This window comes from Euprymna scolopes, chromosome 17 (genome assembly GCF_053919585.1).
Source record: "Euprymna scolopes isolate OS-2025 chromosome 17, ASM5391958v1, whole genome shotgun sequence".
Taxonomy (NCBI): domain Eukaryota; kingdom Metazoa; phylum Mollusca; class Cephalopoda; order Sepiida; family Sepiolidae; genus Euprymna; species Euprymna scolopes.
This window is the reverse complement of record NC_136498.1, coordinates 73,026,242-73,051,827: the sequence shown is the minus strand read 5'-3', so window position 1 is coordinate 73,051,827 and position 25,586 is coordinate 73,026,242. Positions and strand designations below refer to the sequence as shown.

The 25,586-nt window shown below is 32.1% G+C and overlaps 1 protein-coding gene across 1 annotated transcript in view; it reads right to left on the bottom strand.

The window, feature by feature from the left end:
* Positions 1-14,825: 14,825 nt before the first annotated feature.
* The window catches only part of LOC145296788 (cyclic AMP-responsive element-binding protein 3-like protein 1), a 244,004-nt gene continuing 233,243 nt past the window's right edge, over positions 14,826-25,586 (bottom strand). The window contains exons 11-12 of the mRNA XM_080142852.1: positions 18,902-19,088; positions 14,826-15,506 (exon numbers count right to left, since the gene is read on the bottom strand). Coding sequence (XP_079998978.1) covers positions 15,127-15,506; positions 18,902-19,088 — 567 coding nt within the window. The 3' untranslated portion in view covers positions 14,826-15,126. The remainder of the gene's footprint in view (positions 15,507-18,901; positions 19,089-25,586) is intronic.

The window sequence follows — 25,586 nt, the reverse complement described above, 5'->3', positions numbered from 1 at the left end:
TTCAAATACAAAAACCGGATCACTGCTCGACATTCAACAAGCTCCATTCCACACCTAACTCAGTACAAACACCAGTAAAACAGAAACCACAATTAGTTCAGAGCTGTAATTTGCCACATAACCCGTAGAGATATAAATCATTGCACATGCAAAATTCCAGCTAGATCAGACAACTGGAAGTGGGTCAGGGGCATTACTTATTGCACGCCCCTCGTATTTTTAGTCATTTCTTTTCCGACTGACAACCGCTGATTCAGTAACGTCTCAGGCTGGATCCTTATAAATTTTGATTTTGGTTTGGATTGTAGCTGATGACGCTCAAGTCATTTTTTTTTTTTTTTTTTTGAAACGACTATATATTGAGTTCAATATAATATGACATCATTATAGAATTGACTCTATAATGATAAATATCGGCTGGGGATTTTTATCCTCAGATTCCAAAATCAACAGAGATTAGACCATTCCTGTAATGACCTGATCCCTGTTGATTGCAGTGTAATGCTGTTCCTGTGCAGTTCTAGGAGGTCCATCCTCCTAGGTTTTGTCTTCTCTCTTTGAAAAGGGATTAGTTTATTGCTAATCGTCTAAAGCACCCTAACCAGGGAATGCTAAGGGGCTGCCTAGACATTTTTTGCAGGTCAGAGATCTCATTGGGGGGCGCTGTCTTCTCAACCACACTTTCCGACCCTGGTGTCACAGTTCTTGCAGTGAGAGAGAATGAAATACTTTCTGTAATAATAAATACAAAACCTACATAAATTAAAATATATTTACAAGTATTTTACGGCCACCCCTGATAATGATATATGTATGTATATATATATTATTTTTTTAAAATATAATTATCCACTAACATGTGCTTCCGACTCATCAGAGTGGCTGAATCTAGCGAGATTCGAAATATGGGGGTGCCAAATTGGTTAAAGGTACCAAATAGGTTAAAGGGAAAATTATTCCCAACTCGCATTTAGGTAAAAATGCACTTTCGTAAATAATTGAATTCATTCAAAAACATCACAAAAACAAAAACAAACAACATCTAAGTAAATCGCGATATATCTAAAATAGTAGTGCGGAATGGACGAGCGGTAAGAGTTTAGGCTCCTTACAGTGGGGTCCCGATTTCGAATCTCGCTAGATTCAGCCACTCTGATGAGTCGTAGACGACGAAACACGTGTCAGTGGATACTTATATTTAAAAAAAACAAAAACAACAACAACAAAAAAAAAAAACAATATATATGCCGCTCCCCATTTGGGAGTACCAGATAGGTTAAAGGGAAAATTATTTCCAACTCGCATTTAGGTAAAAATTCACTTTTGTAAATAATTGAATTCATTCAAAAACGTATCGCAAAAACAAATAACATCTAATATATATATATATATATATATATATATATATATATATATATATATATAATTACACACACAAGATATGTTCAGTACATGTATTGGTAGCTAAAACATTTCGATATCAAAATGGCGCCCTATTGTTTATACTGTCATAATAAGTGACATGTTGATATAAAATGGTCTAGTTGTTGTGACGAATATATCATTACTGTATGAAATAAAGTAATCATCTATGTAATCGTTAACTAGTGCAAGGTTAAAAGGTCACAGCCTTTTTAACAAGTTTAAATGTTTTAAGAATTAATTACCTCCGTCACTGAGGTTATGCTTTCTGCCAAGTGTGTAAAGCCCAGCTCATCACTTGACTAATTGTCACCAAACTTGGTCAAAACGTCAATCATAATCTAACTTAAACTTAATTTAATTTTAGGATACCCAGGTCAAAGGTTAAGAAAAAAAAAAAAGTCACACTTTCAGCAAAAACTTTGGTTCTGTTCATCATTATAGACTTTTGCTCATCGTATAAACTTGCTACTTGACCCATATTGACGATGTGCCGCATTTTATGTGACCTTGATACATTCGGTCAAAGTTGAAAAATTTGACCGATAACAGTAACACCAAACAAACTTTGATGTTCCAGAATTGCGATTCTCATAAAATAACAATTCATTAAAACGTAATCTTCCACTAATATTTTAAATTGTATTTTAAAGGCCACATCAGCATCGTTTTATTCCGTTTTTAAGAAAAAAAATATGAAACTTAATCTCTCTCTTCCCTCTATCGTGCTAGAAGACTACTTATATCTGAGAGTATCCCGTATCTCTACAAACCCACCATTCGCCAATCTAGTAGATCCCGCTTTGTCAACTAAGCTCCAACCCCTGTCCCATCGCCGCAATGTTGCCTGTTTTACAAGTATTTTAATGAAATGTATTCTGATGAACTCATTGCACTTGTGTCCCTTCCTGCAAAATTGCGCTTGTGTCCTGCCGCATTCAAATTTTCAGCCTGAGCAGAGAAAGAGCTTTTTTTGAGCTATTAATGTTTCTATGGCATAATTTCGACAATACTTCATGCAGCATAGAGACATAATGCTCAGATAAGACTTTGCTGATATGTGGAATCTCATGACCGACTTACATTTTTGTTAGGTACGAGGGACGTTCCAAAAGTAATGCCTCCTATTTTTTCCGCCCAAACGGACCAGATGGGATTGCAAATTACACTGCTATCATGACTGAACTTATGCATTCATAATCTGAAAGTTTCATCTGTTGCAGATACTGACAGCACGAGACTTTAAGAAAGCAACCCATGATAGACATGCGTCAGAAGCAGAGATGTATCATTGCATTCCTCCATGCAGAAAAAAATGAAACTGATCAACATTTACCGGCGCCTGTTGAACATTTATGAAGCCGGTGCAGTTGATGTCAATACAATGAAGAAATGGGTTCGTCAGTTTTAGAGTGGCGACAGAGATACGAGTGACAAAACGTGCTCCAAACTTTTACGACTGAGGCATCAAAAGAGTGACAAAAGTGCGCTGAGAATGGTGATGACTATGTAGAAAAATAAATTTTGGAGCACAAAAGGTTGGTTGTTTTGATGGTACCATTCCCATCTTTGTAGCTCTTTAACGTTTTAGTTTTTGAGTTTATAAAAGGCCTTACTTTTGGAACGACCCTCATCTATAAAACTTTTTTTATTTTACTGATTATAATCAAGTTACTACTCTTAAAATAAAAATAAAAAGTTAACCATAAATAATAGATTTAATCGTTAAAAAAAAAAAAAAAGAAAAAAAAAAGAGAGCTCAGTTTTGGCTATATATACTAGGTGTGCTCGATATTTATTTGCGAGATTACTATCCGTGGAAAAACAGTAGTAGTTTTTTTTTTTTTGTTTTGATATATATTCAGTCACCAAACCTAGATCTGTTGGTCTTCGGAATTCACTCCATTAATTTCAGTCGAATCGGCGTTTGATGACAGCCTCAGAACTGATCACTGTCTCCACAAAGGCTCTTGTGATCCTGACCTTAAGCTTGTCTTGATTTGCAGCTGGGTCCGTTGATGTCTCACCCCCCCCCCCAAAAAAAAAAAAAAAAAAAATTGAAGAGATTTCAGTCAGGAGAGGTGAAAGGCCAGCTGTCAGATGAAGTGTGGTTGACAAAATTTTGACAATCAAATTTGGTCGGTATGGCAGGATGTATATATATTGCTGCCACACATACGGATTATCTATAGCTATTTGGTTGATCCTAGGTTTCACTAACCTGCTCTCGGATTACTGTCCTCATCTTGAATGTCATTTGCATAACGTTTCAGTCGATGTAACGTCTGACCGTCTTCAAGTGTATCTTGTCACACTCAGAGATCTTTCCATAGAACTCGGAATCTGCATGGAATTTTGAACAGAACCTTTACTTAATCCACGAGGTTAGCATACTCTTGTTCCATCACCCATGACGGGGTAAAAGTCCAAAGTAATTCACAATTGTATTTTGAGCATTGTCCGCACTGAGGATTGACCCTTCAACCTCCAGAAGCGTGTGACTTATAACTGAATTGTAGCCAGTACTTTATCCACTATGCCCTAGCTCCTTGCAGACTATTGCTGTTCAGACTGAGGCCTGTGCTGGATTCATTGTCGATGATCAGAACTTGAGTGAGCTGCTCAGGCATTCTGGTGGCATCATATCATCATGCATATTTTTCTCTGACGTCGCCTCATAGTCGAATCCTAAATCCATCAATTCCTTTTGGATTTTATTAATATCTGGCTGATGTCGAGGAAGTTGAAATCTCATCTGGTGCAAATTCCAAGGAAAACTATATCTTTTCAACAAACATGGAGGTTTAAATACTGTCCATTATCAATTATTCTATTTAAAAAAAGAACGGGAATATTTTTACTGTTTTCAGGAAGATAAAACTGAAAATGAAGTATGAAAAGATAATGCATAAAATCAAGAGTTTGAAAATTGCAAATATTGTTTGCACAATTATATATATATTTAAAAAAAAAAAAAAAAAAAAAAAAGAATTACTCCACTTCAGGTCTAGTTAGAGTAAACAAACATAAAATAACTGACACGATGAAAGATTTGGCAAAAAGGACCCAAATATTGTCTCATTTCTTCAATATGGAAGAATAAAAGTAAATTTCGAATAATTCTGGAGGATTTATATTTAACCTTAATAGGTAGATAGGAATAGAGGGATAGATATATAAAGAGAACGAGAGATTGAGAGGGGAGTAGATGGAGAAGGAGGAAGATAGCAGGATATATACATTAGTGATGGAATGATTCCAATATTTTTTTTCCGGTTTCAATACAAGTACCGATTCTGTTCTAAAGTACCGATTCTGTTCTAAAGTACCGATTCCAATACAATTACCAATTCCAATTCTTTTAAATTTCTTAATATAGAGTTGATTTTTAAGGGGGATGGGGAGAGAGAGAGAGAGAGAGAGACAGAAAGAGACAAATGCAAAAAACTATGGAATATGTACATATAATTTCCTAAACGTTTAACTACATTTATAGAGATGATCCATGGATTTTAGTTTAAAATCAATAAATATTTATTTCATCATTAATACGAGTAATGGAAAATTAAGTTCTAAATAAAAACAATAAAAAGAATCGTTTTTGGAATCGATTTTCTAATTCCGATACCCACAAACGTTCTGATCTTCTCAATTCCAGATTCCAATAAGTCGACCCAATACCAATCTTAATAATTATAAAACTCTGTGGACCGCCCGCTTGCTTGCTAGAATCTTGTATTATAATAAAATCGCATTCTCGTCTGTTTATTTGTTTGTTCAGAATTTAATTTGTACAAAAGGGAAACGCTTTCACAAATTAATTTTCATTCAACAAATACCCTCATTTGCATATTGCGTTAAAGAAAATCTAGTTTAATAATTAGTTAATATGTTATTAATCGTTTGCTGTAACAAAATCGTTTTAATTGTTCTATCTAGAAATAATTTAAAATTAACTTATTTTTTAATTTAATTTAAAAATAATTTTCAATTATTAATAGCTAACAACAGTTGCGTTTAAAACCAGAAGCTTATTTATTTATTTAAGCTATGAGAGTTACTTTGGTTTGATTTTCATAGACCAAGATGGAGGTGTTTTATATGTGGTCACTGTTCGTAACAAATTAGGATATTCAGTGTATCTTAAATAGTATGTGACTAATGCCTTTACCCGGTAATATGCTTCAACCTGACAAGGCCGGGTATATGCAACAAGTATAGCTCTTATGCGCAGATCCTCATATAATAATTAGATCACTCTGACAAATGTTAAAAATCAAAACAAAAAACATTTAAAAATAAATGTTTAAATTTTAACAGTATTTCCCGCGGTTAACGGTAGCCGAATGAATTAGGTCTTTGCTAATGAAACCAGAGATGGCTTCTGTTGTATGGTTCGAATCATACACACCATACTTTGGGGTAATTGCGTCAACTAGCTAAAAGTGCTCTTTTGGCAACCACGCATATAAAGAGCACTTTTTTTCAAGTTGGCACAATTACCCCCGGATTTGGCGCAACTACCCCAAAGTACGATATATATAGTGTGAGAAATAGAGACAGTGATAGAGAGAGAAAGAGTGATAAACAGATAGAGAGAGAAAGAGTGATAAACAGATAGAGAGAGAAAGAGTGATAAACAGATAGAGAGAAACAGAGATAGAGAGAGAAAGGGTGATAAACAGATAGAGAGAAACAGAGATAGAGAGAGATGCAAACGGTCACTCATTTGTTTCATCCGTTAGTTCGCAATGTTTGTATCTCAATTGCCAAATCTGTCATTGATTTTTATAAAATAAAAACAAACTGATATTGAATACCAGAAAAATATATTTATTTTCACCCCATTTGTGTTTATGACATGCCTCGTTTCCCCAAAACTTCAATGAGACCCCAGAAAAAAAATATGGCAGAAGGTGCATTTACTGTCGTCCATTTTGGCTATGACTGAAAATGAAGTCACTTGGTCGCATGGAGCAGATCTATTTTTGCTTGGAATTAAACCCTAAACTAGAACTGCCTCGTGTGATGATATTATAAGGATAATCAGATGGTAAATCGCCTGTTTTTACACAAATAAACAGACTCATAACTAAGCACTCAGTAGTGTCCGTACCATGACTAGCACCCAGGAACTGACTGTTAATGTTTCATAATAATGTCTGTTCCAAAGCAGTTGTCTCCAACAAAAGAATAAATCTTATAAAGCCAAGCATTTTTTTTTTTTTACATATTTTTATTTTTGTCCAGAATTTTCCCCTATAAAAAAATAAAAAATCTGTATTATGTATATATCCGTGACAAAACGAAAATATATTCTAAAAATAATGTAAATTGATCATGTAGTTTTATTTTTAAATAAGAAAATTAAATTTTGTTTGTATCCGAGGAATGACTGTCTTTTCAGTCTTTTTGAAAAAAAAAGTAGAAACTAAACAAAATAACTCAACAATAATTCATACTTACTAAATTTATGTTGTAATGCCTACAAATTTCCATTAATCACTTAAAAAGTGATTTTCTTTATAAAAAATAAAATTACTTTATCAATCTACATGAGTTTTGGAATATATTTCAGTTTCGTCATTCGTCGATTTTTCTTTCTTTTTTTTTTTTTTTTAAATATAGACGGAATTTTGAATTCTGGACAAAGACTTTTTTTCTTTAAATAAAACGATTTTTAGTTAATAATCTTGTAATAAATCAGTTTTATTCTGATAAGGCTTTAATTTCATCTTTTAAACATTTTTTAGTGATAAATTCATTGTCAAGCTTTTTCAGATTAATATTCTATATTAAAAAAAAAATTGAATTCCCAAAGCAGTAGTTTAATTGCCCATGGTTGGGTCGAGGGTAGATAGGTAGGTAGGTGCAGCTGTTGCTGAACAGATGAGAAAATACAATCATCATGAACGTGAAATTTGAGATATACGAGAGAAAAAAAAAAGGAAATGTTTGAAATTGAAAGCATTATATACACATCAGCAAGTTTGAAATGAAGGAAAAAAATGGAGAGAGAATATTTTTGGCATTTAGTTTTTGGATGAAATGAAAATTTTAAAAAGTTATAAAGAAAAATTATTTAAAGTTGGTTTTGCAAAAATTAAAAACCCTCTAATTAAAAAAAAATGTTTGTGGGGAAAATAACAAAAACAAAAAAAAAAAAATGCTCGAAAGAAACCGTCCAAATTATTTTTAGCATTCGAAAAAAATAAATTAAAATTTTGGCGGGGTAGATAGAGAAAAAAACCTGCTTCAAAAAAATTTTTTTTTTCTTTATTTTTTAAATTCTTGTAAACCCTCCAAATTATTGTAACAGTTTTGGTGGGAAATAACAAAAAACTGCTTAAAAATATACAATTAAAATGCAAAAAACTGCTTGATAATAATCAGTTAAAATGCAGTCCTCAAAATTTGCAAAGAATTTTGATAAAATGGTTTAGCATCTTAAAAGAAAAACGTAAAATAGTTTTAATAGAAAATGGATGGAATTTGTGAGAAAAAACGAAAGACCAATATGGAATACAGATTCCATCGAAGGCACTCAAAAGACTTTACTTCCAATTTTTTTTTCAGAGAAACAGAAAAAAAAAAAAGAAAAAAAAAAAAAAAAAAGAAAATAACCTTACGAAGCTGCAAATATAGAGATTGATCTGCAAGGAACAGGAAATTCTATGTCTCCGGAATAGAAAGTAATTTTGTTTTTCTACTAAATCTGCACACAAATCAGTTTCTTATTTCTAAAGTGGGTGCCATAAAAAAAAAAAAATTGTTCCCAATTTTACAAAACAAAAAACACCCCAAAGAATTTCATCAAAGAGGAATTATCTCACACCAATAACTTCCGTTTCAGAGCATTTTTAATGACATTCATTTACTCCGAGAAAAGAATATATACATATATTTCTACAATCAAATAACGCCACAGCTCACACAAACTACGAAAGTTGCAGACCGGAAGTCCTAGACTCGAATTTCGCCCTACTTTGGGCTCATCAGTAAAATATATCCGAACTCAGGATTCGAAACTCAAGTTCTCACATTAAAAAAGAAAAACAAATCTAATCATATATATATATATATATATATATATATATATATATATATATATATATATATATAATTAGATTTTTTGCTTATGTCAAATTTATTTCTAAGTTTTTTGGAATGGATAAAAGTCGAACAAGACACCTTGAATGATGATATATCTATTGCACAGAATATAAGAAACTGATATGCAACAAGGGCGGATCCAAGTAGGGGGGTTAGGGTTACGGTTAGGATGTTTCTCCTGATGGTCCCCAATAAAACTTTTTGTCCCAACTTCATGTTCGAATATTTCTTTTAGGTAATCATTACTATTATCGACATATTTTAAAGGAAACAATTGTGAAATTAATAAAAAAATATGCATTGTACTCGATGTCTTGTCTAAAGAGCCATTACAGTTAATCTAACATTTTTAGATTAAAGAACTAATTATTTATTATTAGCAGGGATACCCGGTATTGCCTGGGGCAAAAGCGTAACATTTATATGAAAACGTCTATCTCTTATGCCTTTCTCTTTCTCCCTCCCCCGGTTTCCCTTTCCCCATTTTTTTTTTTACCTCCACCCAGCCCATTCCTCTCTCTAGACAACTGTCTTTAATTAGATTCCTCGAGGAAGGAGTTGTTATAAGCGAATTAATTTCTTGATTAAAAACTCAGAGTTATTTCCCTTTAGTTAGTACATAATTTGACTGGAAAACCGAGCCCTCACTTGACGAAATCTGCGCCAGTTTAGGGTAAAAGTATGTATATTTTTACTATATTTTAGATATTATTCATCCTGGCCAACGCCGATCAAGAAACTATCAACTTTGTATCGTTTTTTTAAGTTTTAGCTAGACATACAAACACATTCATAAACAAAAAAATAAATTATTTTTAATTTTCATCTGTCTCATACTGAGGTTAGACATTTAATGAAGGACTTCCAACTTTGTCTGTCCGTTGCCATTCCGCTGGTCGTCATTAACTGATGCTCTCCATGTCTTAGGCGGCTTGCCACGTGGCTTTGGGCCATCACTGTCAACGTGTGACACACTTTGAAATATTTCAGATGTATATCAATCTGAAATCAGTTCGTATCTTAATTATTAGTTTAGTTTACAGCCATAAAAAAGCTTCATTTATCTTGGGAGATTATGAAAAACATTTGGTTGATAATTTTATAAATAGCGACTACGTGCAGAGTGGCAGGGGCCAAACAGACATTAAAATAGAGAGGGGTAGGCATCCAGTTATATTGCAAATTATCACTTTTTTTCATAATATATTCCAGTACTAGGACTTATACTTGAACCTTTGAGGCATGCAATCAAGAAGTCGGCCCCAAGCATCATCAGATCTTTGTATGCCACCGAATATGTGTAATTTTAAATTATGTGTGAAATAAATATATTGACTATAGTTGTGGGCAACCCAAAGGCTCACTTTTCATCGGCTATTATACCGAGATGTAGGGAGGGGCCCAGCTCATTTCTCTAGATTACTTCACATACTCTTGATCCTCAGTTTATAACGATGAGCAAAGGCGTATAAAGTACTATTAATTTTCTATGACTCGACAGAGGATCGAAATTATATAGCTAAATACAAAGTTTTCACTGAATTGAAATATTATAATATAAACCTTTGATTTGGTTGTTTTGTTTTATGGCATATCAACCCCTTTTCGGGCTATTTAATACAAAATCCAGTCATTTTGATTAAACAGTTCAAGTTCTTTATATTTTCAAATATTTATTCATGGTGTTTAGTTTGTAGAGGAAAGTTGTTTTTGTTTTGGACTTTGCAGCACATGATTGAGTTTTGCAAAAAGTGGAAAAAAGCAATAACATCAATGTTTGGTGCATTTTAGCTTCAGATAGTCTGATAACACAAACGTAAATACTTTTATAATTATTTATCCTCATCTTCATAGTTGTTGTTGTTTCATGACGTTCCGGCCAACTACTCTTCTGGCCTTTGTCAGGTGGTTAACCGTGATGGGATAGGAATGCTGCGTCTCTTAACTCCACAGCTGCGGAGGGCAGTAATTACTGGGACACAGTTAAGAGACGCCGCATTCCTATCTTGTCGCAGTTAACCACCTGACGAAGGCCAAAGGAACAGTTGACCGAAACGTCGTGAAACCACAACTATAAAGATGAGGATAACAGTCCACAAATGAATATAAAAATTAGTCATGTCAAAGAATTCCAATAATAAAATAATATTTTGTAAGTATTATCATCCATATTGGATTCCTATAGAATAAGTTCACGATTTTGAAAAGAAAAAAAATCGAATAAGGAATGAACGATTTGCTAGACTACCCTCACCTTTTACTTTATATATAAGTGATCTTGTCTGTATGTGTGTGAAAAGTCTTTACTAAACCGCTATCTAAATATTTGGTCTACAGAGTTGAAATTTGATATATAGGGTATTTGTACCTATAGCATACTTTCGATTTGTTTTTTTGTTTTTTTTTCACACAGCAAAAAATTGTTGCTAAGGGGTCAAAATTGAAAAAAAAACAAAAAAAAAACACAAACAAAAAAAAAAACAAAAAAAACAAAAAACAAAAAAAAACAGTTGACCTTAGCCGGAGTAGTCGACTAAACCTGTTTGCATGCAGAAATCTACATTCAACGTTATTTTTGTACTATTTATATGCAAATGGGCATAGCTTAGAGGCTAAGAAATCAGGCTAAACAGATGTATGTTTTGGTTTCAATTCTAGCTGATGGCACCCAAATCATTTATATTTTTACTTTTTGAAATCGATACTATATACTGGATACAATATAATAATGGATAGAGAACCGATGCTATAATAAAAAAAATATGAAATCTCCATCAATTGAAGTATCATATGTAAGCTTATTTTACAACCGGGCAACGCCGGGCGGCCTACTAGTACCATTAGAAAGGTGAAACATTACCTTTCCTGGATCCGCCCACTATAAGTAAAACTTGCATTTTTTTTTTTCGTTTTTTTTTTTTTTTTAATAACCGATTGTTTAAATATATGAAAACTTTTCTTTACAAATATGACTTTACTTGGCACCCAGATAAAATTTGGTTATAAATATTTCAACAAGATAAAAAATTTTAACAATGATAATGAAAAATATTAATTTCAAAAACAAAAACAAATTTTCTATAAAATCATTTTCAAGCGAAACCTCCAGGTTTTCTTGCTAAAATCAATTGAGTTAGCAATTTCATTTTTGGTGTCAATAATGATAATAGTAAAAAAAAAAAAATAAAAAAAATAAAAAGATATATTCTTAAAAATTATCAATTTACTAATACTATAGTTGCTTCTTTCATTGAAAATTAAAGTTAGTGGTTCATAAAAAATAAACTGGTTCAATCTTTAGTCATTTGTTGTGAATTTTATTGTATTTTTCTGTTTTTTTTATATACGGGTTGTTGCATTTTTATCATTCAGCTGGAAAGATTTTTCAATAAAAATGAAAAATTCCACTTGGATTTGGTCAGTTGTTTTCTATTATTGTTTTTAAACATTTTTCTTCCACAAATTTCGGTTGATAACTTTTCACCCACTAAAACCTTTGCAATTAAATTAACTTGAAAAAAAAAAAATCATTTGTCGTCTGCTTCTTGTTCACATCTACAAAGGAAGGTGCACTTATATTACTACAACTGGAATGAGTTTAAATAAATTACCTCGCTTTGATTTAGCACAGTTATGATCTTGGGAACTAAGGAAAGATCAAGCAGTACTTTATATATACATAATGATTTGCTGTGGTTTCCTAAATGTTAATCCAATAAAACTCTAGTGTTTATAAATTTCTTTATATGACCAACACTTGCAATTTTCCTAAAATATCTATGCACATATGTAGCCAATAATGTTTATATAAAGAAAGCAAAATATACTATATATATATATATATATATATATATATATATTAGTGATGGGACGATTCCAATATTTTTCCTGATTCAATTATCAATTCTGTACTAAATTTTCGATTCCAATTCTTTATAAATCTCTAAATTTTTAACTATAGAGTTATAGTTTTTTCTTGATTACCATAAACACAGGTTAAATGTGCAGATATTTTTCTAAGCGTAAAAATACTTGTGCTCTATCAATCTTAGTTTTACTGGTAGTTTAAAATCAATAAATATTTATTATTTTATCCTTATTACTAATAACGGAAAATTTGCTTTAAACAAAATCAAATAAAAAAAAAAGACAAAAGATTCGTTGTAGCATTGGAATACATATTTTTCTGATTCCGATACCTCCATATGTTCCTATTTTTCCGATTCCCAATTCAGATTAATCGTCCCAACACTATATATGGGGAAATAAAAATGCTATATTGCACACATTTCTTTTTGTTTGCCTCTTTACATCTAAAAGTACATATATATATATATATATATCTACAGGGTGTCTCAAAAAAGTGTAATCTACTGACTGGTTCCATGACGTTTGTGAGTCCCTTGGTACATCTTATCAACGGTGTCTGGGGGGGGGGGAGAGTTATTAATTTTGAACATTTGCGAACATGATTCTTCAATTACATTTGCCTTCTGTATTCGAAGATATTCTATTGCACACTATATGTTCATAAATAAAGGTTTTATCGTCATTCGAAGTGTGAGTACACTTTTGGGGACACCCTGTCTATTATAGCCGCTTCAAATGTATGAAAATTCATTAGAAACTAATGAAAAATATGATAGAAATAGGTTTTCAATGCTTATTAAAGTGATTAAAAAATCAGAGATATTTTTGTCTCTACCAAATAGGTTTGGGGGGGGGATGTGCATATTTAATATTTTCCAAGTAAAATTGTTAAATTGGATTTTGAATATTAAAAAAAAAAAAAAGTCTATCTAAGTTATTTATTTTAGTTCCAAATAGAAGAGCTAATAAGAATAGAGGTTGTGGTGGCACCCACTCATTTACATATGTGAATAATATTACACATAAATAGCAAGAGTCGGTTAGTCTGAGTGTGTGTTAACCAGAAGCCACCGAAGGCTGAGCCGAGAGCAGATATGTTCTCCAGCAAAGACTCTCTTACTTGACAACCATTATGTAAATATACTTTTCCTAATACACTTCTTATTGATCTACCTTTGTTTGTTGAGTCTTCATTTGTATTGCCTTAGACGTTATTTGGTTCAACCTGCAAACATAACAGTTGGCGACAAAGATGAACGTCAACCATAACAGAGGTCTAATGTGTTCATGCGGTCAATTCAAACAATTATTATATAAGAAACCACACACACTAAACTAGAAAGCATACACGGCTGTAGTTGATACCCAACAAGCATAACAAACCACAGTAGTGATTAAACAGGATTTAAACTTTAAAAAATAACAGCTTTTTGTAAAATACCCAATTACTTAAATGGAGAGTAAAGATAAAAAAAAAAATCATGTTTTTCTATAACCAAATAATATTTAATTATTTCTGGGAATACTAACAGATTCCTGTAGTAGAGTTTATTCGGCCATAAATTAAAGAAAAAAAAAAGGTCACCTTATGTTAAAATGAGCATGACATGATATATATATATAAAAAAAATTAAAAACTGAAAGAAAAGAAAAAACTGAATAAAAAGTGAATAAAAATAATTGCCCTCGTAATGAGGAATAAACAAAACCAGCCTCTTTTACGATCCCTAAACGTGTTTAGCTTTTTGTTTAAATAATGTTTATATATATTCCTTTTTAGTGAAACGTGTTCTGAAAGTTGGTACTTTGTACTTAACGAGAAGTTTCCTTTTAATAAATTATTGTACATTTAGTCTCCAAAGACAATGGATATCCCTCGTAAGGGTATCTGCATGGGGTAGTCTATAGTGAAGCAAGGGTTGCGCAGTCCTCAATCACACCTCTTCTGAACCGGCATTGCTAAAATCCCATGGCAAGAAGTTCAAGATGACCGGACAAAATGCTGACATAAACAGAGAAAGACTAAAGTTATTCCACAGTTTTCTTTCTCCTAGACTAGTTGCACAACCAAGGCTTCAGTGCCTAGTTTATCCTACTAGTTAATTCATAGCTGGAGGGAATATATATGGATTTATTCCTAAGGGTATAAATGAAAGTGGTGCAGTAGTTACCAGCAAAACTTGAACCCGGCATGCCAAGCTCACACCTAAAACTACTATACCTTGCCACTTCCAAGTACGTATATATATATATATTACAGAAGATCAGAACAACATTAGTACCGTCAGTTTCAAATTCAAACAAAGGGGACCTACAGTTGGTCTCTCTTCAGCATCTTTTTACAGAGCCTGAAGAGAATCCAGCATAGAAGATCAACTATGGCTCTCCTTTGTTTGGGGTTGAACCCGACGGTATTGATATTTTCTTCTTTAATACATATATAAATATCATGCTCTTATTTTTGCATTTCTTAATAAACGAGCACTCGGCTGAGTTTCTTTCCAACTAACCGTACATATATAAACTATAGCTTGAAAAAAACAAACAAAAGCTTCAGATTCCAGGTGGTATACTCAAAATATGATATACTTATATATAAAAGGACTTCTGGTTAATTAAAATGCATCTACTTACAGAGCGTTTCATAAAAAATATGTCAGAAATTTATACATATATGTATGTATGTGTGTGTGTGTATGTATGTGTGTGTGTGTGTATATATTATTGGCTTTCTATTTCCGTTGTTGCATTGCCAAATGTTTCAAAAGACATCAAATCCGAAGAGGACACTATGTGCGGATGCATAGTAGCTTTTAGATTGACGGCCATTGTTGACGATTCATTATAGAATTGGCCATAGACAGCCACCGAAACTGGAGTTATGCTGCGATTCAGCTCAAGTGTAATCGGGTGGCTGCGAGCAAATCCAAAGGAAGACAAGGCCCACGAGATGGGCATTTTACCCATGAGACTTCCATTCGTTTTAAGTAAGCTGTTATTGAACTCAGAAGCCCCTCCATTGTTTTTCATTGGAATATCAGGACCAAACAAATTCTCATCTTCAAGGTCTTCTTTCATGGACAGCAACACACGGGATTTCACTAAAATAAAAAATAAAATAACACATAAGTAAGCAATATAAAAAACAAAAATTTATGTAAGTTTACTTTTTTTATTGTGCCTCGTTGGGGCCCATCTCTAGCTAACGTGCCTCCTGGCAGCTATCTCTAGTCATCTTACCTCTTCGGGGCATCTCTAGCTTTGAGGCCTATTTTATCTATTCAGTATGTCTCTTTGAAGATCATCTTGTTTTAATTAATCATTTTATGTTAATTAAAAGAAATTACTATCACTAGAAAAAATTGATCCATTGGATTACCCAGTGAGCTCGGATTAGATTGTTTGAATCCGGAAAAAAGTAGTTTGCAAAGCTAATTAAATAAAAAAAGAAATTAAAAAATAGCACATAAGCAAGCCATATATATATATATATATATATATATATATATAATCTAGAAATTTACTTATTGTTTATTTATTATGACTCTTCAAACTATATTTGATTCAGTAATTTCATGTTAACTTACCAATACATTTTTTTTTTTTTTTAATTCATAGAATCTATAATACAAGAAAAGATTTGATCAATTGGGTCACTTTTTGAACTCGGATCAGATTATTTGAATCAGTAAAATTTAATGTTTCAAAGAGTTTAATTTTTTTAAATAAATAAAATTAGTCAATATGCCTCGTTATGGGTGAACAAAACAAATAAATAAAATCACCATTCAAACCTCTTTTAAGAAGATGGGATCGCTTGATCGCCAAAGATGTAATACAAAAATATTTAATCTAATATCGATGTTGTGTTGAACGCAAAACTCAAACTAAAATACACTTCCTTGGATCAAAGTGTAGTATCTGTTCTATCCAAAAGTTGTACATTAATATCATGGAGGTCCGACATTAGCTTGAGTACTTAAATGTTTCAATTTGAATAAAAGTGGTATAATAATATAGCGAGATTTGCGTTCGCCTAGATGATCCCTAAAAATGCACGGCAACAATATAAATAATAGAAAACAGATAAAGGATACAACTGGAATTTTCACAGTTCCTGCTAGTTAAATATAATTTCTAAACTTTCACGTTAGTCGAGAATTATGTTTTTATAATAAGATAGTATTTACTTAAAAATCGAGGACATAAGCTTCTGCCAATTTTCTTTCATCTTAATTATTTATCTCATTCACCTTATCTCACCATATAAAACATACACGCACACACACACATATATATATATATTAGTAGTTCAGCCCGGCTTAGCTCGGGGCCTATATACTGTTCATAACTTTATTATATATATATATTACAAAGTTTGACTCATGTCCAGGTAACCTACATCTAAAATTTCAAGTGTTTAGATCCAAAATTGGCGGAGGAGTTTGGTAGAGTCTGCAAAAGTCAACCCTTCCAACTTTGGCAGCCAAATTTTCGCCCAAAAACCGATTAAAAAACTTGCTGCATGTCTGAATACCCTTTATGTAAAATTTCAAATGTTTAGACCCAAAATTGGCTGAATAAGTTTCTAGAGACCGCAAAGGACAAATCTTTTGAACTTTGACTCCTTGACAGCCAAATTTTCGTCCAAAAACCGATTAAAAAGTTTGTCCTATGTCTGAATACACTTTATGTAAAATTTCAAATGTTTAGACCAAATTTTTTTTTTTTTTTTTTTTTAAACTTTGACCCCTCAATATTTATTGTTTTGGGATCGAAATTAATTTAAATTAAAAAGTTTGATCCATGTCCAAGTAATCTACATTTAAAATTTCAAGAGTTTAGACTCAAAATTGGCGGAGGAGTTTGGTAGAGTTTTCAAAGGTCAAATCGTTGAATTTTGACACCTTAATAGCCAAATTTCTGGTCGAAAACCGATTAAAAAGATTTCTCCAAATCTAAATACTTCTTATGTCAAATCTCGAGTCTTTAGACTGAAAATTGACAGTGTAGTTTGGTAGGGAAATGTACACACACACACAGACAATTTCACTTTTATATATACATATTCTAGGTTAAATGCATCTAAAAACAAAAAGACACCGAATTTAATGAGGTTATTGATAGTGCTTAATAGAAAGCGCAAGATATACTTTTATTTGATTTTAGGTTAACAAATTACATGGTCACCACAAGAACTAAGCTACTGTTTCGATCAAATGATGATCTTCATCAGATAAGCTAAACTTCCGATTTCATGGAAACGTGATCTTTAAATTTAATTTTTAAAGATCATGCTTCCATGAAGTCGGAAGTTTAGCTCACCGGTGATGGTCATCATTTAACCGAAACAGTAGCTTAGCTATTGTCGTGATTACGTAATTTGTTAATCTATAATTAAATAAAAGCATATATATATATATATATATATATATATATATATATATATATATATATATATACACACACACATATACAAAAAAATGTGCACGGTGACTAGCAAGCAAGCAGTGTTTTAGTAATAGCTGAACGATAGGGTCGTAATATTTTAGTTTCAGAAACATGGAGTCATATCATGTTCACAATTTCAAATATATAATTAAGAATAAATTTAACCCACACACACACGGGAAGTGGCCGCCCAATTTTATTGACAAGTTTAAAATATCGTTGACTTCATAGTTTTGCCTAAATCCAAATATTGCAATCAGTGTAAACTTTACAGTAAATCGTCCAGGATAGAACATTTGAAAAACAAGAACAAAGGAAAAAAAAGCAAAACGAAAAGAAAAAAAGCGAAAAAACCCGGAAAAAGAAGAAAAAAAAAAAAAAAAAAAAAAAAAAAAAACGGAAGGTGAAAAGAAAAACAAAAAACAAAAACGGAAGCAAAAAACGAAAAGAAAAAAAAAACGAAAAGAAAAAAAACGAAAAGAAAAACAAGAAAAAACGAAACTATAAAAAGAAAAAAAAATGTTGGCCATTTTTTTTAATTTGATTATAAAATTTACTTATATTCAAACAATGAACTATTTAAATCATCTGGTTCTTCTTGAAGATTGTTTGATGAAATTTTGGGGGTGGGTGTGATTGAAGAATGCTTTCGAGAAGTTGAAACGGGGCAGCCCTGTACAGAGATTGAACTCGCCGCCTTTAAACTATGAAAGCTTTGCGTTTTATATATACCATATTTCCTTCTTCCCACCACTTCTCGTTTCATTCGTCCTTTATTGTCACCTGTTACATCATGTTTGGTAGTGATCAGACGCACGGAAAGATACGGACACACATCATTAATTCTTAAATCGTCAAAATAACTACAGAAAATTACATAATATAGATAATTCCCTTGTTATTCTTTTTTAATATATATATATATATATATATATATATATATATATATATATATATAGCATTGCTCATGGTTAAAAGCAGTCAATATTTTAACACTATGTAGCTACAGCGTGAATCATTAATAGTAAAAATAGAGTATATTTACTGCTCGGTGTATTGTAGTCATCCACTCTGACATTCTGTAACCGTGGTCCCATTGCTGGCGATGGATGCAAAGGACGTGGATTGGAGTAGAAGATCGGATCGGCATTACTAGCCGGAGATGAGTAGCCAATGTTGAGTGATGTAGGTGCCCAACTTCCAAGGAACACAGCAAAACTTAGCACAACAACCTAACAGCAAATAATAAGCAGTATTATTATCTAAACAACAGGCAGTTTCCTAAAAATAACAGAAAAAAAAAAATGGATGCTTTTTTTTTTGTCTTTTTTTATGTAAGGAGAGGCCATTTTTGTAAAAGTCGTTTACAACAACTTCCGGTTAAGATTTACTTTAGAAAAAGATTTGTATAATTAAATTTAAGTTATTAAATGAAAATTAATTTCTAAGTGTGATTGAAGAAAAGTTGTAACTGTACTGCCTTGTAATTCTTGAATGGCCCAAATAACCAGAACTGTACATAATATAGACACTTCCCAGTTTTGTATAACACTAGAAGACACTTCCCAGTTTTGTATAAAACTAATGCGCTTAAATATATTTTAATTCATGGAGATTCCGTATTTATTATTATTATTATTATTATTACTACAGAGTCAATTGTCTATTGATTATTATATTGTACTCAATATAGAGTAATGATTTCAAAAGCTTAAAAAAGAAAACTATGCGTTGGGTGCCATCAGCTAGAATCAAAGGCAAAACATTTAGTGCACCAGCGTTAGTCCTTACTATTTGTGCTAGTTAAAAATAAGCGACTTTAAACTTAGTGTATGCACAGAAGTAACAGTCAACTTACTCTTTCCAAGTTCAATTATTTTTTCAATTTTGACCACAGTTATTTTTACTGGCTAAAAACAACATCGAATTTGTCTCACAGGCCCAACTACCCTATATATAAAATTTCAAGCCTGTAGACCAAATATTGAGAGAGAAATTTAGTCATTCTGCACACACAAAGACGAGGTTATATATATATATATATATATATATATATATATATATATATAACCTCGTCTTTGTGTGTGCAGAATGACTAACTTTCTCAATATTATATATATATATATATATATATATATATATAAACATCTACAATTATATAAATGCAACTTTGTGTGTGTGTGTGCGCGAGTTCGTTCCTTATAGACTCCAAAACGGCTAAACAGACTTTCTTTGAACTTTAATGTATAAGTTCTTTAAACTTTAATAGAACTTTAATGTATAAGTTTGGGTGTGATCTAATTGAAACCGTTATTTTCATTCATCTATCACCAGTAAAGTCATTGTTTTCCATGTCGTCACTTAGAAACAATGATAAGAACAACGGGCCGTGAAAATTCTTCTATGGGTAAAGTTGATAGCGTCTTTTTTTTTTTTTTTGCATGACGTGGTCTGTAGGTTCAAACCCTGCACATAAATTTCTTAATGGGTTTTTTCGTTAACTGGAAAGGTTTATATAAAATAATTTTATAAAAAACAAAAACAAAAAAAAAACAGTAGGTTCTCTAGAGTGCAATGTAGAATAGCATATATTTTGGACTAAGTTACTGCATGGAGGCATGTGAAGCTTCCTCCTGGGCGATTTCACGGATTTTGATGACAGTAAAAATATAGGAGTGTGAAATATTCGTTGATCATCATTTAATCTCAGGCAATGTCAGGTCTCCCTACTATTAGATATATAAATATATGTGCATGTAAGAACATTTTCATCGTAAATGCTATGCAATTATGCATAATGTAGAAAATATGCATAAATAGAACTGAGCACAGTAGTTAAATGAAACCAACCATCCAATAATAACCATAAAAAATAATAAGTCCTGCACTATCAGCCAAGTTCTAACCCCTGTCCCCTTGCTGCAATGTTGCATCCTTGTATCTGTTTTACAAGTACTTTAATGGATTGTGCTTTGATGAACTCATAGCACTTGTGCCCCCTCGATGTACATAGTCCTAACTCAACAAGTAGCAAAATCTCACCCCCTCACTGCTGAGATCCCTAGATGCCAGAAAAACCTACTTTAATAGTTTCTTCCCTCGGACTGCTAGACTTCGGAATTCCCTCCATGTTTCCAGCTTCACTAACTGTATTAACCTGGAGAAGTTTAAATGTAATGTGAATAAACATCTCACTACTCAACCCCCTACAGACCCCCTGTTAGACATGATCCCAAATAGTAGGCCCTTATGTTCCAAGCGGTGATATGCCTGGTTTGGAGTGAAAATGAGTATAAAAAAATCCCCTAATGTTAGTCAAAGTTCCTTAAAATATCCAAAATTTAGCACTTGTACAATTTAATGAAGACATTAAAAAATGAAAATATCGAAACAAGGTTATATTGTACGTATCCATTTTGAACTGAAGATCCCTGAAAAAAAATTTCACTTAATTTGATTGAGTAGTTTTTTTTTTTTTTTTTTTTTTTTTTACAGTGGAAAAACACGTTTTTATGACAGCGCGTTGAAGGTAGACATTTTTTTTTAAACCGCCACGAGAAGATAACTCAATTTAAAGCGCCGACCCCCCCCCTCTTTAATACTAGCGTTTCTTCTTAAAAATCGAACCTTTTGCTTGGGATCATAATAAATTGTTTTTTTTTTTTTTTTTTTTTTTTTGCTGTAAAAAAAAAAAAAAAAAAAAAAAAAAAACTACTTGATGAAATTATCCAGTGAAATTTTTTTTGGAGAACTTCATTCCATAACGGATACGTACAATTTAAACTTTTCATTTTTTAATGTCTTGATTAAACTATACAAGTACCCAAAATTTAACTACCAATTTTTATGGATTGTAAAGTCGTTTTTGAAAAAAAAAAAAAAAAAAATGTAATTTATCTCCTTACACTACGTCTATTTTGTAGTTTAAAAAGAATTATCCTTTAGAGTAGTGTTTCCCAACCACTGTGGTGTTACATGAAAATGTTATAGTGGAAAACCGGAGTTGTTTGTATTAATCTCTATCTCTACTGTTATATAAATGGAACAATGTGTGTGCGCGTGTGTCTGAGTTTATTCCCTATGGACTCCAAAACGGCTAGGACATTTTTTTTTTTTAAATTTCACACACAAATGTACTTTATGTACCTGACAGTGTTCTTAGATAGATTTTGTATCAGAATGCCTTCGATAAGTGCAAACAATCGGAAAAAAAAGAAAAAAATCCGATGAAAGAAGGAGCAGGCTATTTTGAGTAAAGCTGATTACCTAACATCACAAGTGCATTTGAGAAGTTTTATTATTGCACAAGCAGAAAGGTCCGGCATATAAAGTTAGCAGTAGGCTCTTTGATATGACAAGAGCATGTTTAAAACGAATATTTCTGTTTAGAGTAGGCTAGCATGCTCTCGTTCTGTCAGCCATGACTGGATAAAGGTTCAAAGTAATTTGCAATTGTATTTTTCGGTCACCCACACATTGAATTTTGCAACTGATTTTTCTAAGAAACCTTGAAGACAGTTCTGGTATGATTTTTCGGAGCCTTAAACCTATTTTATTTCTGGTTATAAATATTACTATTATTAATTCTTATTACTATATATATTACTGCATATCTATCCAAATTCCAGAGTTCAATAAAAACATTTCGGAGTTCGGCAAGATTCACCTGAAGAAGGTTGGAGGTTACATCAACCAAAATGTTGTGAAAATGACACTCAAGATGAGAACAGTAGTCCGAAGAAACCAAATAATACGAATATCGACCCTTTTCAGATTATTTTATGCAAAATCCAGCAATTTTGTAAAAAGGTTTTAAGCTTAAAGTTCTTTATATCTTCATATATTTATTCATGGTATTTGGTTTAGTTGTTTTGTAGAGAAAAATTTTGTTTTTGATTTTGCAAAACATGACTGAGTTTTTCAAAGGGAAAGAGAAAAAAATATCAATATTGGGTGCATTTTTAGGTCAGGAAGCCAGTATCTTCAGATTGTTTGATCTGTTAGAACCAGACTGTACGGGGAGATGAGTGTAAGAAAAGGAAAAAGTAGTGCTGACATTATATGAACAATAAAAATATTAAGCAATGAAAAATCCTTTTTGTGTTTTTCGAGGGTGAACAGGAAATGATGCTTCAGGAAATGTTAGAAAATGATGCTTCAGGAAATGTTAGAATTTCACAACAGAAGGAAAACAAGTAGTTGTTTTCAGTCTTATGCGACATTGGTTCACTGACACCTCGTTATCAGTAGCAAAAATCATGGCCGACCATTTGAGGAATTAAACAGAGGTTTGCATATCACTGCCCCCCCCATTCTCTCACAAAAAATGAGGGGTCAACAGTTTAAAAAATCCAACACGCGGTTTTATCCCCCCCCGCGTCAGATTCAAATTGTTATAGCTTACTGTTAACCCCCCCCCAAAAAAAAAACCATGATTAAACGTGAAAATATGACAATGACTAGACAGTTAAAAAGGGGCAAAAGTTATAGGCCATTAACGTAGGAGTGCTTTATGCCAAATTGATGCTTAGATTTGTGTTCGTTTTTACGTTAATCCCCCGACTGTACATCGAATGGATACCATACGACAGTTCACTGCACTTTATCATAAAGGTCCATACAAAATGTCAGGTAAATCACCCAATAGTTTCCGAGAAAAATTGGAACAGACAGACAGACTAAAAGAAATAATAGATATATATTTTTGTACCTAACTCTTGCAATATTTATGACTCATAATGGGGGGGGATTCTATTTATAAACGCTGCTAGGAACTGACGAATTAAATTAATTCATATTCTGCTATTAACCAATCAGAAACCAGAATTGCTCCATAAAAAATTAAACATTTTAGCATCCAAGCACAATATTTTTTGTGAAAAGATGAAAAGGATCTTTTACTCTTTGACTGCAAAATTATAAAGTTTGGAATCTGTACAGAACAGCTGTCCACTGAGAATTCGTCATCTTCAGGACTTTTGTAGAATAACTACCAATCGGAAACTCTTCTGAAACTAAACATGGCTTCCAACTCAAGAGTGGAATGTGGAGAAAATCCAAGATGAAAATAAAATAAACACCAAATTCCAAAACAGGTCATGTGACCAATTGAAAATGAAAAAGTAATTGAGCATTCAATTAATTTAATAGTAGACATAATGGCTTCTGTATGCTTACAAAAAGCGATATGAAAAAAAAAAAAAAAATAGGCAAAGAAGTCACTTGTAAACATACACACTGCTGCATGTTTAGTGAGTGGGGAAGCATAGTTGCAATGAATGTAGATGACGGGTTTATGATGGGACAAATATCTGGCTTGGGGTCTGACCATCCAGAATTTGGTTTCTCCATTTGGAAAAACGAGTGATTCTTTAAGGTGATGTTCCATGCTGAAATGTGAGCCAGTTGAAATTCTGCAGAAGTTACCACTTTAACTGATAGATTCCCTGGTCAGTCAGCTTTTATGTGCAGCTGATAATTCTCAAACGGTATTTTTCCTAGCCCAAAGAAGACTCTCTCTCTCTCTCATATATATATATATATATATATATATATATATATATATATATATATATATATATATATATATTCTGAGCAAAATAGAAAAGAAGGGATTTGAAGCTTGTGTCAGTTGGTGAGCAGGCTGCTCATCAGGAAATGTTTGGATACAGTTGAGCTTAGAGATCAGATTGCAAATCTATCATTTAGTAGAGAAACTGCTCAAAATAAAACAGTTACTTGTTTGCTATCTATTATTATTTTTTTTTTTATTTAAAAATCTTTACTGCAAAAAAAAAAAAAAAAAAGAAAAAAAAAGCTATATCTTATGAATTATTCCCCTTTCTTGCTTGGACTTATCTGTCATAATTGAAAAATGTTACATTTTACCAATTGTCTGAATAGGACTAAATACTTTCTTAAAAACAAAAACACTGAAGCACATTATTATAGTGCCAATAACATGGTATAATAATGACAAATGAAAATTGACTAGTCGTAATTAAAGTTTGATATGTCAGCTTAAATGCTATTTAGGTTCAACTTTTAAAATCTCATAACTTTATGTTAGATATATTATTTCGTAGATCTACACAGAAGTGCACTTAGAGTTAAATTGAAGATTATTTAAATTAATCTTATATTCTATAAAAATGAGAATGTGTGTGTGTGTGTGTGTGTGTGAGTGAGAGAGAGAGAGAACACTTCTCAACCTATATACTTAAGAAATTTTTAATTTACAAACTTGAAATATAGATTATTCAGATGGAAAACTTTTTAATTGGTTTTCATCTGGAAAAAGGGCTATTAAGGGGTCCAAATCAAAAAAAAATTGTTAAGAGGTCCAAATCAAAAAAAATTGTTAAGGGGTCAAAATCAAAAAAAATTGTTAAGGGGTCCAAATCAAAAAAAATTGTTAAGGGGTCAAAATCAAAAAAATTGTTAAGGGGTCAAAATAAAAAAAAATTGGTACATGGGAGGCCACCAGGTTTTTATCTGTTTTTAACAGTTTCACGTCTGCACATGTGTGGTCGTAAAAACTTCCTTATGTTAAGTGTGAGTTGGTTTGAAAATGTGGTTCGAAAGTCATGTCAAGCTGATGTAATGCTTATCGTACTTGACTCACTGTATTTAGGTTTTGATTTCAGCTCGAGTGTTTTTTACTTACAAAAAGTGAACTGTTTCGAAAAAAAAAAATCCCATAATATTCGCATGAACATGTCTCAGTTTCT